Source organism: Pipistrellus hanaki, assembly GCF_964339955.1.
Source record: "Pipistrellus hanaki genome assembly, chromosome: 3".
Classification (NCBI taxonomy): domain Eukaryota; kingdom Metazoa; phylum Chordata; class Mammalia; order Chiroptera; family Vespertilionidae; genus Pipistrellus; species Pipistrellus hanaki.
Window position 1 is genome coordinate 150,630,139 of NC_140505.1, and position 14,957 is coordinate 150,645,095.

The 14,957-nt window shown below is 37.4% G+C and overlaps 1 protein-coding gene across 3 annotated transcripts in view; it reads right to left on the reverse strand.

The window, feature by feature from the left end:
* Nucleotides 1-6,846: 6,846 nt before the first annotated feature.
* Nucleotides 6,847-14,957, reverse strand: part of CNTN1 (contactin 1) — a 269,971-nt gene continuing 261,860 nt past the window's right edge. For all 3 annotated transcript variants that reach the window (XM_084876636.1, XM_084876637.1, XM_084876635.1), the window contains one exon: nt 6,847-9,319. In XM_084876636.1, coding sequence (XP_084732762.1) covers nt 9,243-9,319 — 77 coding nt within the window. In that variant the 3' untranslated portion in view covers nt 6,847-9,242. The remainder of the gene's footprint in view (nt 9,320-14,957) is intronic.

Sequence of the window (14,957 nt, forward strand, 5' to 3'; positions counted from 1 at the left end):
TACTACACTCACCTTTTTACTTAAAGGGAGCACTCTGAGGTTCCTCTCTGGAATATCTGAATTGCCAGCACCACTAGTCCTGTGCATTGAGGCCAATTTTACTTAAAACATGGATTACTCAAACACAAGCACTGTGATACCAGTTCATTTGATAACTCAGATAACTAAGGACTAAAGGGCAGGTACCACATGTGGTGTGGATACTCTGACGAGATCGGGCGCGTTCAGAGTGGTATGGCCGTAGACTGGTGTGGATACTCTGGACAAAGGGATGATTCACCTCCTGAGTAGGATGGAGTAAGATGACATGGAATTTCATCATGGTGCTCAGAATGGTACACGATTTAAAGTTATAAATTGTTTATTTCTGTAATTTTTCATTTAATATTTTTTGACTGCAGTTGACTATGGGTAATTAAAACAGCAGAAAAAGAAACCATGGATAAGGGGGGACTACTGTAGTTGTCTATTATTATATAACAAATTACCCACAAATCTTGATGGCTTAAAACATCAAATATTTGTTATCTCACACACAGTAACTGAGGATTATGAATCTGGAAGCAGTTTGGTTGGGTGTTTCTGGCACAGGGTCTTTCACAAGACTGCAGTTAAGCTTTCAGCCAGGGCTGTAGTCATCAGAAGGCTTGACTGAGGCTGAGCATATATTTGTGAGATGCTTTGCTCACATGGCTGTTGGTAGGAGCCTCAGTTCCTCACCATGTGGGCATCTCCACAAGGCTGTTTGAATGCTTTCAAATGTGGCTTTTGGCTTCTCCCAGAGCCATGGTCAGCAAACTGGGGCTCACAAGCCACATGCAGCAATTTGGCCCCTTGAGTGTGGCTCTTCCATAAAATATCACGGCCTGGGAGAGTCTGTTTTGAAGAAGTGGTGTTAAAAGAAGTTTAAGTTAAAAAAAAATGGCTCTCAAAAGAAATTTCAATCGTTGTACTGTTGATATTTGGCTCTATTGACTAACGAGTTTGTCGACCACTGTCCCAGAGCAATTGATGGAAGAAGATATTGGAAGCTGCCATTGCCTTCACTAGCAGAGCTGGGTGGACAAGGAACCCAGAAGGCTGATCAACCTTGAGGCTCTGGCAAGGGTCAGAGCCATATACCCACTATCTGGTTGAGATAAAAGGAGCTGAAGCAACTTTTACCTTTCAGTCTCATGTAAATCCTTGCTGATGGGCTATTATAGAGCTTTTCCTAGTTAAAACATGATTTAGAAGTCATATTCTAAAAGCGGAGAATTTTTAGGACATATTACACATTTTCTGATAGTTTCCTTTTTGTCTATGCATAAGAATACCAAGTCATAAAAATCTTTGTGCAAACAAATGGCTATTTCAATAAATATAAAATAAAAAGCTACATGATAAGCAAATGTTGCATTATAGTTTGAGTATTTTTATTTTTCTTAATGGTGAAATTAGTGGCCTCCAAGGTCCAATGCCATTTGGTAAGAATTTGCAGTAGATTGCATCATTTGGCTCCAATTTCTCAATGCTTCTTACACCCACCTTTGCTTATAGCCTTAAAGTGCCCACCTGCTCCTTGGCTCTGGGTTTATAATGTGACTTGATCTGATCAATAGGATATTAGCAGACCTAAGGCAAGCAAAGGCTTGAAAGAGCACATGTTTCTTTGCACCTCTGTCATTGTCATGAGAACATGCCAGCACTCGCCTGCTGAGAGACAAGAAAGAAGTGGAGCAGAGCCAAGCTGTTCTGAAGGCCCCAACTGGAGGGAAACTCTGACAGCTGATAGTCAGCCGCTCTCAGGCATGCGAGGAAGCCCAACTCTTATTATCAAAGCTACAGAGCCGCATACCTGATCCATTGCTGACCCAGCTTTGTGCCACTGAGGTTTCATGGTCGCATTTCTGCAACATTATTGTGGCAATAAATAACTAAGATAGCTCACTTAAAGTGGTATGTGGTTTCAGCACTTTAATAATTGGCTAATTAAAATGTTGGTCTACGTGGATCAACTTTTCCAGGTTCTGAAGACCTCAGGTCCCTTGGGAACTTCTGCTATATCCGGATGTGCTCATGTTCTTTCTCAGGAATAATGAGAAAAAGGTCAAAGGGATGGCTTCAAATGGTTTCCCCTCTACCCTCATTATTGGAAATGGTATACATTTAAAATGTAGTTAAAGGAAGGTTTCGATGCCAACAGGCCCTTTTTCCTATTTTTTTTTACATTCTGATATTACATTCAGTTCGACTAAATCAGCTCTACTTGATTGAGGGGAACTGACTTTGAGTTCACTGTGAATGCTAAGCTCTGTGCTAGGTATGAACAGATACCAGATAGCTATGCAATCATCTGACCTAAGAATTGTAGCAGTAAACTATGCATTGGAAAGTAATAGTGGGAGGGGAAATTTAAGATCTGTTGGGATTTTACTATGTGTCAGGCATTTTTTTAACTCTATCATCTTCTTTAAATTCTCATGGAGTGGGAAATGTCCAACACCCTCCTTCTCTTAATAACACCTGATATATTTTTTAGGGGAATAAGCCCTTATCCATTCAAGGTGGTCCTGGTGGGAATGGCTATCACAGTGTGTTTTCCATCTTCCAAAAGATTTAGCTGGAAGGTTAGCCAGGAGGCCCAAAATATCATATAATAAAAGGCTAATATGAAAATTGACCAGAGGAATGACTAGTCATTATGACACATACTGAACACCAGGGAGCAGACACCCATGCAGGATCTGCCCCCTGGTGGTCAGTGTGCTTCCATAGGGGGAGCGCCACTCAGCCAGAAGCTGGGCTCATGGCTGGCAAGCACAGCAGTGGTAGTGGGAGCCTCTCCCACACCTGTGGTAGTGCCCAGTGCTTTTGGGGGGATCCTGGACTGTGAGAGGGGGCAGGCCAGGCTGAGGGACCTGCCCAAGTGCACAAATGTCATGCACTGGGCCTCTTGTCTATATGATAAAAGCCTAAGTGACCATTATGGCAGAACGACCAGAATGACCAGTCACTACGATGCACACTGACCACCAGGGGTTGGATTGGATGCTCAATATAGGAGCTGCCCCCTGGTGGTGAGTGTGCTTCTATGGGGGGAGCACCACTCAGCCAGAAGCCAGGCTTTAGGCTTGTGAGCACCATGGTGGTGGTGGGAGCTTCTCCTGCCTCCACACAGCGTTATGGAACAGTGAGCCAAGTGGTGAGGAGCAGTGAGCAGGCAGTAAGAAGCAAGGGGTCCCAGACTGCGAGAGGGTGCAGGCCGGACTGAGGGGACCACCATGTCCCCTTCCCCAAAGTGCACCAGGCCTCTAGTGGATAAATAAAAAACACCAAACTCTGGGGATAATCTGAGTCTTTAGTGAGATTTGGTATATATACCAGGTCAAAAAGAGAATCCTAATATGTTTAAAAACCCTGGGTTGTAACAACCAGCAACTAGAGGCTGACCAACCAGAAGTCAGTGCTGGCCCTGCCCCCAAGCAAGTGGTAAGGGGCAATCAAGCAGGCATGCAGTGGGGTTAGGGGTGATCAGGTAGGCAGACAGCCCCTCACAGGGCTGGCCTCACCCCTCCCTCCTCCACCCAGCAAAAAAAGAGGGAGGCCCAGACCAGCCAAGCCATTGTACCCCAGCCTGTAGCTTGCAGAGGGAGGCCACTGGTGGCAGGGGGCAGGGGTGGGGACAGCACCACACAGATGGCAAGCAGTGGCAGCGGTGGGGGTGGGGCCAGCTGCTTGCAGCCCAGGGAAGGAAAGAACCTATAGGCCCTGATCTCAGGTCAGCCTAGGGACCTTACCCAAAAGGTCCCAGATTGTGAGAGGCTGGGCTGAGGGACCCCCCCCTAGTGCATACATTTTCATGCACTGGGCCTTTAGTATCTGTTATATTTTTACCACTGACCAGTAAGATGTAGGCTTTGAACTGTTAGCACCCATAATTCCTGCCACAAGGAGACAACCTGCTTGAGAATGAAACATGTGCACAGAGAGAAGCAGAATCAACAGATGGTAAGGCAGTTTCTTGAGAATATTACTTAAGCCTTTATATCCAGTCTATCTGGTAGATCCCATTATTTGAGCCAATAAATTATCTTTATAAGCTTATTTGAGTTGTCTATTACTTGCTAAAAAAAATCTGAATGATTGAGGAATGCTATTCTCATTTTATGAAAGAGAAAATTTAATCATCCAAATCTCACATTATTTGTCCAACATCTTACAAATAATGACAGAGTTAGAAGATGGTCACAGGCCTGTCCAATGCCCATGATCTTTGCATAACTGCATTTTAAAAAAAGTTTAAGAATGTTCACACAGCAAAACCCACCCTTTTGCTGTATCATTTTATCAGTTTTGACAAATGTGTAGATTTGAATCACTACCAACAGTTCCATTACTTCCAAGTGGGCTCTCAGGCTGTTCCTTTGTAGTCAAACTTTGCCCCTATTCTTACTGCCTGGAAACCATTGACTTGTTCTCAGTCCCTAGAGTTTTGCCTTTTCTAGAATGTCATATAGATAGAATCCCATATCGTGTTGATTCTGGCTTCTTTTCACTTAGCAGAATGCATTTGAAATCCATCTGTATTGTTTCATGTTATCAACATACATGTTTTCTGAAAACATGCTTAGAGCAACTTCTCAACCAGACCCTCATAAGAAGAGAAGCATACCAAGAAATAGAATTCCGCCAAGATTTATATTCACCTGGAATCTTCAAATATGACCTTATTTGGAAATAAGGTCTGTGTAGATGTAACCAAGGTAAAATGAGGTCACAGTGGATTTGGTTGGGTCCCAACCCAATGACTGGTGTCTTCATAAAGAGATAAAAATCTCAACACAAAGACACACAGGGAGAATGCCAGGTGACAAAAAGAGCAGAGATTGGAGAGAAGCATTGCAAGCCAAGAACCACCAAGGTTGGCCTTCAACCACAGAAGCCAGGAGAGAGGCATGGAACAGGTTCTCCCTTAGAGTCTCCACAAGGACCTTACCTTGCTGACTCCTTGATTTTTGACTTCAGGCTTCCAGAACTGAGAGCTGTATCCTTGTTGTTGGAAGACACTCTATTTGTGGTCCTTGGTTGTGGCAGCCCTAAGAAACTCATACAATGCCAGAAGATATTCAGTATTGTTCTTAAGCCAGCTTCCCCCAGAGCAAAGGCCTAGTTGAAGACACAGGACAGACAAAGACCAAGTGCCTTCAATTTGCATTAGGATGAGCTTAAATGAATTCCAGAGTCAAATAGGAGTTGAAAGATATTATCTTTCCAAAGTATTAAATTTATTACCAGCAACTAAAAAGTGAAACCTATTTTAAAAATATGATAAACAGTGTAGAAACCTAACCCTTGCTCCCCATCAACTAATTTAAAGTCAGCTCATTCAAAACTACTATGCTTTTATTCTGGGGGGGAGGGGAAAAGGTTGATATTGGGGAGGGGACACCTTTCATCTATCTTTTTATTAGCAACCTCCAGGAGATTATAGACTCAGGATATTAAGTATTAAAATTTAATTAACTTCCCAAGTCACATGAAGAAAAACGTTAAAAAAAAAAAAAAAAGTAAAGGAAATCCACATTCCTTTTGAGAAGAAATCTTCTGAAGTACATTTCAGTCTGCTGCTTGGATTTTAGATATAAACAAATTAGGGGATATTTTGAATAGATCAAAGTATATAGTATTTTAATACTTAAGATGTAGAACCAAAAAGTAAGAATTAATGAGCACATTAGTCATGAGAAAATAAACAGTTTAGGCAAGCCAGAAGAATAGATTTGTTTTGTCTTAAAATATATTTAAATTGTGTATATATGATGTTGATATTGTTGATTCAGTTAAAAATATAAATTAACTTGTAGTAATGAAAACCTGCAATTCTCAAACCTGGCTTCCTATCATAGGAATTGACAAATATTATCCATCTTAAGTATCAAATTATTACTGGTAACTAAAAAGTGAAACCTGTTTTTAAAATATGATAAAGAATATAGAAACATAATCCTTGCTTCCCATCAACTAATTTAAAGTCAGCTCATTCAAATCACTCCTGAACAACCTAAAAATATGCAGATTCTGATTTAGTAAGTCTGGACTGGGCCCACAGAATCTATTTTACTTTTCAAATTATCCATGTTACTGTGATGGGCAACCATGTTGGAGACCTTTGGGTAAAGTGGATAAAGCTCTCACCGAAAGCAAGCTTTGATCTCCCAAAGCCTGGAGAATTAGAGCTTGGGTCAATCCAAGGTCAAATACCAAAAGCAAAATATTAGAATAGAAGTAATCTAATACCTAGGGTCAAAAAATGGAGGCAGGGTCCAAACGCGAAAACCAGAATCCAGGGTGGAAACAAGCTTCATGACTCAGGAAGCGGGTCAAAATGCCAATGTGGAATCACATGAGAACACAGGAGAAGATTATAAAGCAAAACATAGGGAGCCCTGTGAGTTAGAACTTAGGGTGCAGTCTGGCTCAGGACTCAGAGAAGGCTTTTTTGTATCAAACTCCTGACTGTAGAGTCATGCATGCCTTTCTGCAAACTCCTCTATTAGAGCATCAGCTCATTCAGAGTTAAACCAGTTTTTTATTTTCCAGCATCTAGTCTAGTGGCTTGTTTTAATGTCTAACAGTAGACTGAGAGATAGTCACTGACATCTCCATAAATTGAAGTTATTTATATTTCAATATAATATTGCATTCAAGCTCACATGTGTGTCTTTGTGTCTGTGTGGATACTTTTTGTAGAACCCTTCGAACATTAAACTGTTGGTAACAAGTTATAATTATTCCTTGATATTTGACTTATAAAGGAAACTTTCTAAAAATCAATTTTCAACATTAGGTAAATTAAAAGGACAGTTTTTATTTCTTGGATAACATTAAGACATTTATTTCTTTATATTTTTTTTCATTCATAAAAAGGACAAAGCACAGTCCTATACTACTCCATTGAAAAAAAATGATAAAAAATAACTAAAAAAATCAATTCAATATTTATCAGTATCAAAGAAATCTACTATCACCTTTCCTGAAATACAAAGAAACAACAGATATGCCTATATCTATATAAAGTTTAATTCAGAATCTTGCATCTTAAAGCAGGTGATATATTAGTTTGACAATAGTTTAAAACGGATGGTCCCAGTCAAATTGGTACAACTGTATGAGGAAATGAAAAGCATGAGTTATGAGTGTATGAGAGATATTAATCTGCCTAATCTCTGTCACAAATTTAAAATTAAACAAGTAACTTCCAAAGTCTGTTTTCTTCTTACCTTTCAGAACCATTTCATGCAAAATCTAACCAGTTTTGCTCTTTATTACCATACATTAGAAAATAAAAGGCAAGCATGCATTTGGCAAAAGATTTAGTTGGTGATTATATAAAAATGCCCAACATGGGTCATACTGCAAAAGGAAAACCCCCCAAAATAACAATGAAAACACAAACATTTGTACAGAAGGCTTAGAGATTATTCATTTTCCTAAAGTATGAAGATATGTTCTTTTTCAAATAATTAAATATTTTATGAAATTTGATAATGCTCTTAGGACTGTTGACATACTTCTGCTGGGAAATAACCTCTTTCGTTTATTTTTAAAAAGTTTCATTTTATAACAAAGAGTTAAATGTCAACTAATGAAGTGATATTTTTTATAACAAAAGCTCTAAGCATTTACATGTAGATATATAGTACAAAAATTATACAAATTAAAGAAAGGGGGGATAAAATAGTAATAGATCTGTTTTGCTTCCTGTAAATATCTTTTTACGAACCTATAAGGTTTCATTTCTAAAAAGATAAACTCTATCTCTAATTAGCTCGCAAGGTTGTGCTAATAAAATAGGATTATACCTCTCGAAGCATCTGTCATTGCACTAATTCAGGAGCCAGCTAATCCTTATTACTTGATTTCTTTCACATCCACACTCAAACACATTTCGGGCACACCATGAAGAATGAAGAAATGTGTGTCTTCCTTTCACAACTTATAAGCACCAGCACTTGGGAGACCACATTGGATGAACACATTATTTGTCTCCTTCTGGCCTTTCAGTTTTGCATACCCTTCAAAGTACCATCAGCAACATACAGATTTGGTATTTTTAGCCAGTTTTCGGTATTGCCTTGAAGCAGGAATGAGTTTAAAACTAAATTAAAAAAAAATAAGGAATACTGTGGTTTTTCCAACCTATAGGTGATTTCTTGATCCTATGCTTTCAGTAAAGACAGGTTTTTACTTATAAATGCAGCACAAAAACCAAGGTACTAGAATATTAATACATAATTCTGATACTTACTTAACTGTCATTTATTCCTAGTGGTATAAAGACTATCACATCTTGATTAAAAAATGGAAGCCCTCTACTTTTCAACATTCATTATTCCACATATGAATAAATACAGCAATATGATAGATAGTATTCTAAATAGAGCTGTGATTTTTGAGGTTTCAAATTGATAATAAGAAAAGCATAACATAATTTCACAGTAGAATACAAAAGTAAAAAATAACCTTCATATGACATGGTAACTTTACTATTAAAAACTAATTTAAAAGAATTACCCATTCTAAAAATTAAATGTTTAGAAAATTACTTACTTTCAAAATAAGAATACTGATAATAAGTTCTAGAATTTGGTTTTAAATATTCCAAATCTTTCAACCCATTCAGTAAGATGATTTGGTAATGAGATTTAAGTCACAATGTTTCAGTTATACCCTATTCTTTTTAAGAAAACTGAAAATGTCATGAATGATAAGGGCCATTTGAAAATATGCAGGACCCAAAACAGAGGGGATAATACAAGAGACTGTATTACTCTTACATTTACCACATACAATCAACATTTCAACCTCTATTATATTTCACAACTTGTTATTGAATTTAAAGCACCTGTGTATGGTGATTTTACTTTCACTCTACAGCCTATGGAATTGAATTGAACACTGTAACTTGTCCCATTGGATTAAATCATGCAACTGTCACAGAATCAGGTTAAGTGGTTTATAAGGCATATTGGAACGAGTTAAAAATCATTTTATATCCCATTTAAAAGCTTATTCTTTTGGATGAAGGGGTTCCTGAATGCCTCAGTCATAACATGTGTTGTAAATCAGTTGGATAGTTTGTTAAAGAATAATGTATTTGGCTTAGGATGGAGCCGCAGGAATTGGAAGAATCTGTAGTCAACGCAGGGATGAAGGATGTTCTCTGAGCTGGGTCAGGAACAGCAGCTGTCAGACCACATTCAGAATTCCAAGTGGATAAGGATGCCAAAGGCAGGCAGCAGTAAGCCAAGAAGACTTGGTAATAGGGTGGATGTACCTACAAAGTAAACCAAAAACATGTATGAAATTTTACTGATAACTATCACTATTCTTATCAATGCTTCGGGGAAAGTCAGAATAAGTAGGCCTGAAAACCAAGTGGTTCTTACACACACACACACACACACACACACACACACACACACACACCCTATTTCACTATTCTTAGGTCATTTAAGAAAAATAGAAATATTTGATGGAGGATTTTATATGAGAGCACATGCTCTGTTTATACATGTTCATGTAAATCATTTAAGATGATAAGATCACAAATGTTTGTTTTCTTCATGATCTCACAGTCCCAAATTCCTACCAGAAGGTGCCAGATCAAAAATCATATATAAATAAGTTAAAAATCTATATGATATGTTAAAAAATAAGATAAAGAGGTGATAGTAAAAATACTAATAAGGTTATCTGGGATAATGACATCATAGATATAACTAAATAGATATATAACTTCACATCCCAATGGTTTTAAGACATTTTGATGGTTATACCCCATGATTTCAAAAAATATTTTGAAACTTTTGCATACTGATTGATTTTAGAGAGAGAAAGGGGGAGAAAGAGAAAGATTGATTTATTGTTCCACTTATTTATGCATTCATTGGTTGATTCTTTTTTAAAAAAAATATATATTTATTTTATTGATTTTTACAGAGAAGAAGAGAGAGGAATAGAGAGTTAGAAACATCGATGAGAGAGAATCATCGATCAGCTGCCTCTTGCACACCCCTTACTGGGGATGTGCCAGCACCAAGGTACATGCCCTTGACCAGAATCAAACCCAGGACCTTTCAGTCTGCAGACCGATGCTCTACCACTGAGCCAAACAGGTTTTGGCAATTGGTTGATTCTTGTATGTGCCCTGACCAGAGATCAAGCTCACAATCTTGGAGTACAGGGATGATGCTCTTAAAAACTGAACTATAATACCTGTCCAGGACAAACAGAAAAATAATTTGAATAATTGTAAATTATCTATTCAAATTTAAAGAATAATTGCTCTGAGATGTTATATTGTAAATTAAAAATAAAAATGATATAACATGCTATGGATTTATATTACATACTAGTAGCCTGGTGTATAGATTCATGCACATTTAAAGGAAATTAATTAGTAGAAATACTTTATTATCGCTATTCACCCTTTTTCTATACTAGAAGTGTCAGAGATGAAAGAAAAGTAATAAAATGTATATGAAAACAATATATAAATTGATTAATAAATAAGCAATAACAACATGTTATAAGGACAACAACACTGGGAGGTTGGCCAGCCAGGGAGGAACTGTGGAAGGGCTCCAGGGCGTGACCAGCCCATCTTGCCCAATCTCCATCGGCCAGACCCCAGCAGCAAGCTAACCTACTGGTGGTCAGTGCACATCATAGCGACTAGTTGAGTGGTTGGACACTTAGCATATTAGGCTCTTATACATATAGATTAGGCTAATAATTATATCAGAAGGGCTTGTCTTGTAATCAAGCAAGTTTAAAGGTATAGGTCCTGCCCATACTGGAATTCTTGAGAAAGGGATGAAAAATGGGACCAAGAAGGCATAATATTCCATTCCATTCTCTATAGCCATGAGGCCCTATCATCAATGAACACACTGCTGGAATGAGTGACAGGCTAAATACCATCAACAGCTTGTAAACATGACAAATTTGTGTGAAGTTTTGGAAGTTTACTTTAAAAATTAAATCATTATTATTTTACCATGTTAACAGTGGCCTAAACACCCCTTTATTTGGCATATTCCTCTTATATTTAGGAAGATTTTGGGAATTTCTCTCGAATCTATGGTCATTAAAAGCACATGCATTCTTCTCAGATGATAGAAGATTTGTGTTGGTCTATCTGCATGCATGCATTTCACTATTGCCCTGTTAGTAGCATTCATGCTACATGGAAAACATCATCAAACTCAGTTAAAATAGTTCTTAGAAATAAACAAGACACTAAAGATCAAAAAGTGAGGGCAGAACTGGAAGGGCAATAGAAACAATCCTCAAATAGCTACTTGTAGCCTCATCAATGCTGAAAGAAAGCTATCAATAACAGTGATTATACTAATCACTAAAAGTGACCATGAGAGCTCCTATTTAGCAGCCATGAGACAGATACTATCCTGACTCTTTATATACATTTTGACATTAATGCCACAGCCTAGAATAATAATGGTCATATTATTCTGGTTTTATAGATAATATAACATAGAATTTAGGTAAAATGACTTGTTCAAGGCCAAGGCCAGTAGAGTGGGTGGAGGCAAGATTAGATCTCAGATTAGCCTGGCTCCAAAGACCATACTCTGTACCTCTCTGCCACTTTCTGTAGACAGCTGTAAAAAGGGACCAATTCTAGAGATTCATAAATACACTACACCCGGAACTTAATGTGTCAAGGCAAAGGCACAGAAAGAAAAGAAATGACATAGGGGAAGGTACAACACCAAAGCATTTTGAAGAATCTTACTTTGTTGCAGTATTTTGTCCTCCATAGTTTTCTACATAGATATATTTAAAATATGCCACAACCCACATGCCATTTCGTTCTGATAAGATGAAGAGTAATAAACCTCAATCATATTCAATTTAAAAAGTCAGTAGTTTTCAATGTTTGACCTAATTTAAACGATCTGACCTGAAGACCTTTGTCTGGGAATGACTGCAGGGACTGGGCAGTGCTCCCTCCTTGCACCACAAATGACATCAGCAATGAGCACACATTCTCATACTTGCCTGACTTTGTGGGTTGGCTCAGTACAAACTGTGGCCGCGGAAAGAAGTTTAGTCCATTGTGGATGCCATTTTGAAGTTCTGGTGTTAGTATGAAAACCAAATACAATTTCATAATTTGTGGCTTCAGCATCAGGATATTTGATTTATTCTAAATAAACTCTTCATGTTTATGTGTGTTATATTTAATTTCTCTAATGGCTCAAGCTTATGTAATTGTGGTCTTCATCTCCAGTTCTCTTCCACATTCCAAATACAAATTAGAGACCTGACTGATTCGCTATTTAAAGTCATTTCATATGTGGGATCCCTATATTCTTGAGGGATTTTCAATATATATTGGTTTTGTATCTAACAAAGTGTATATCACCACACTGCTATCAAACATAATCTCAGTATTTACTTGGTAGGTAGTAAATATGTATTTTCCTTTTCACATATGTACTGAATGTCAAACATGTAAAAAGTCATCAATCTGGTGAATTGTTTTAGCCTGTTAGAACTACGGTCAAGCCATTTTAGACTATTATAGCTCTTCCACTGGATTTTCTTGATTTTTTAAAAAAAAAAACTGAACTGCCCAGACTTATTTCCTTCAGGAAGGGTTCCTGATACAGGAAGGTACATATTCAGAAGAAAAATTCCAAGTAAAAGTTAAGCAATGTTTAACAATCTCTTCATATTTTTTTATAAGAAAATAACTGTTCTAGTTAGTTTTTAATACAAATCTCTTTTCTGATGCTTAAATTTGTACACCATGGTTCAATCCGAACTCCTTCTTCTTTGCTATTGCTGATGATTCCATAATAGTTGGAATTTTATCCTTGTCATATCACTATGTTAACAATGGTTGAAATCTCTAGATTGTGAATAACTTCAGAACAGAGAATATATTATATCCAAATCATATTTTTAGCTGTGTGGACTAAGTTCAGTATGAAGTGAGTACTTTGCTTTTAGTAACAGGAGCACAATTGAAGAGATAGCTGATGTTGTACCACTTTGGGGCAACTAGAGAAGTTAACTCAGCACCTGGGACTTTCATGTTTTATACTTTCATCTCTTCTCTCTTTGCAGATTGCTTCATACTCTTGGACTAATTTTTCAAGATACCCAAGAGCACCAAGCTCACAACAATATGTTCTCAAGATAAAAGAGATGACATATTTTAACCCCAACTCCAGTAAGAAAACTTTCAAGGAAAGATTCTGATTTGCAAAGTACGGGTCACAACACAACCCCAGACCAATTGCCATGGCTGACTTAATGAATTTCTATGATTGAACTGGCTTGGAACAACCTCCCATCCCTCAACCAATTCCTGTGGCCAAGGAGGCAGGGTCACAAGATGTCAATTTTTATTCTGATCACAGGTACTTCCTACAATACTTTCCACAGTGAAAGGGCTGTGTGGTTCCAGGAGAAAAAGAGGGATTCTGGGAAAGAGAGACTACATTTCAACAAGAAAGTGTAAATACATACAGAGAGTCACCAAAAGCAACAGCACAATTCCTATCTCCCAAATTGTTGACCGTGTAAGATTTTTGTCAAGTAGCATGTCACAAGAATACCATTTTGTCCGCAACTTTGGAACTGTGCTTTGTGGTAATTAAGAAAAGTGTTTCATGCAATTATTAGCCTGCATTATTCATAACCTCTCTAACTGACTTCCCCCAATTGCTTAAAGTTAAGAAAAGCAATTGATCTATTTAGCTAGAGAAAACTTAAAGAGCATTTATATAAATTACTTAGAGTACAGGAGGCATTTTTATGAGTAATCCTTGAGAGCTGTTCATGATAGGTGCAGCATTAAAAGGTGTAAGACTAGAAACTAACTTCTTTTTTTATTTTTAAATATATTTTATTGATTTTGTACAGAGAGGAAGGGAGAGAGATAGAGAATTACAAACATGGATGAGAAAGACTCATAGTTCAGCTGCCTCTTGCACACTCCCTATGGGGGATATGCCCGCAACCAAGGTACAAGCCCTTGACCTGAATCGAACCCGGGACCCTTCAGTCCCCAAGCCAACGCTCTAACCATTGAGCGAAACCGGTCTCGGCCAAAACTAACTTTTTTTTATACATAAATCTGTATAGTTATATTTATTTTAAGATTTGGAATTTAAACAGTGATAATTACTACATAAAGGGAAATATGCTAAGAAATTTAATAAACTACAGTAACTGGGACTATGTAACGTCCATGTTTCTGAACTTATTTATTTGTAGAGGAAGGCCTATTGGGAGATTGTCATTTTACACATTTACTCAACCATAAGAATTTAGTCTGGAAAAAAAAAATGGTAGCGGTTAAGAGCTTTGTTTTTTGATTTGGCCCAACCTGTTGGAAATGCTGAGTCACTTTTTACCCTTGTACACTCAGCAAATTATTTATGTCTGTTTTTCCGTTTGATTGTTGAAGGTGAGGTGAGACATGGTACTTATTTTCTTAAATTTATGGCAGACATGCATGAAAGGAGGAAGAGCTTTTTCTTCCTTTGAGATACTGACACATAATGCATGAATGAGCTTTCAAAGATAATTTAAAAAATTCATGCACTCCCAAATTTTGTGCAGAATTTTATACTTGAGGCAAAAACAAATATGTTAAAATTTGTCTTGGCTACTGGAATTTTACAAAGTGTCTGAGACAAAACAATCTTTACTGGTTAATTCATTTCTGGAATTTTCATTTTGTAGTATCTTTTCTTACTTGCATATTTTCTCTTGCATGATTTCCCCCCATAGATTCTCACCCGATTTTTTGTCCTATCTACATGTTATCCATGGAAATTATAGAATTGAGCCAAGGTGCAAAATGTACAAATTTATAAAATAGTAGAGTTTTGCCTTCTTGGGAACTGGCATAGAATCTAATAAAACTTGTG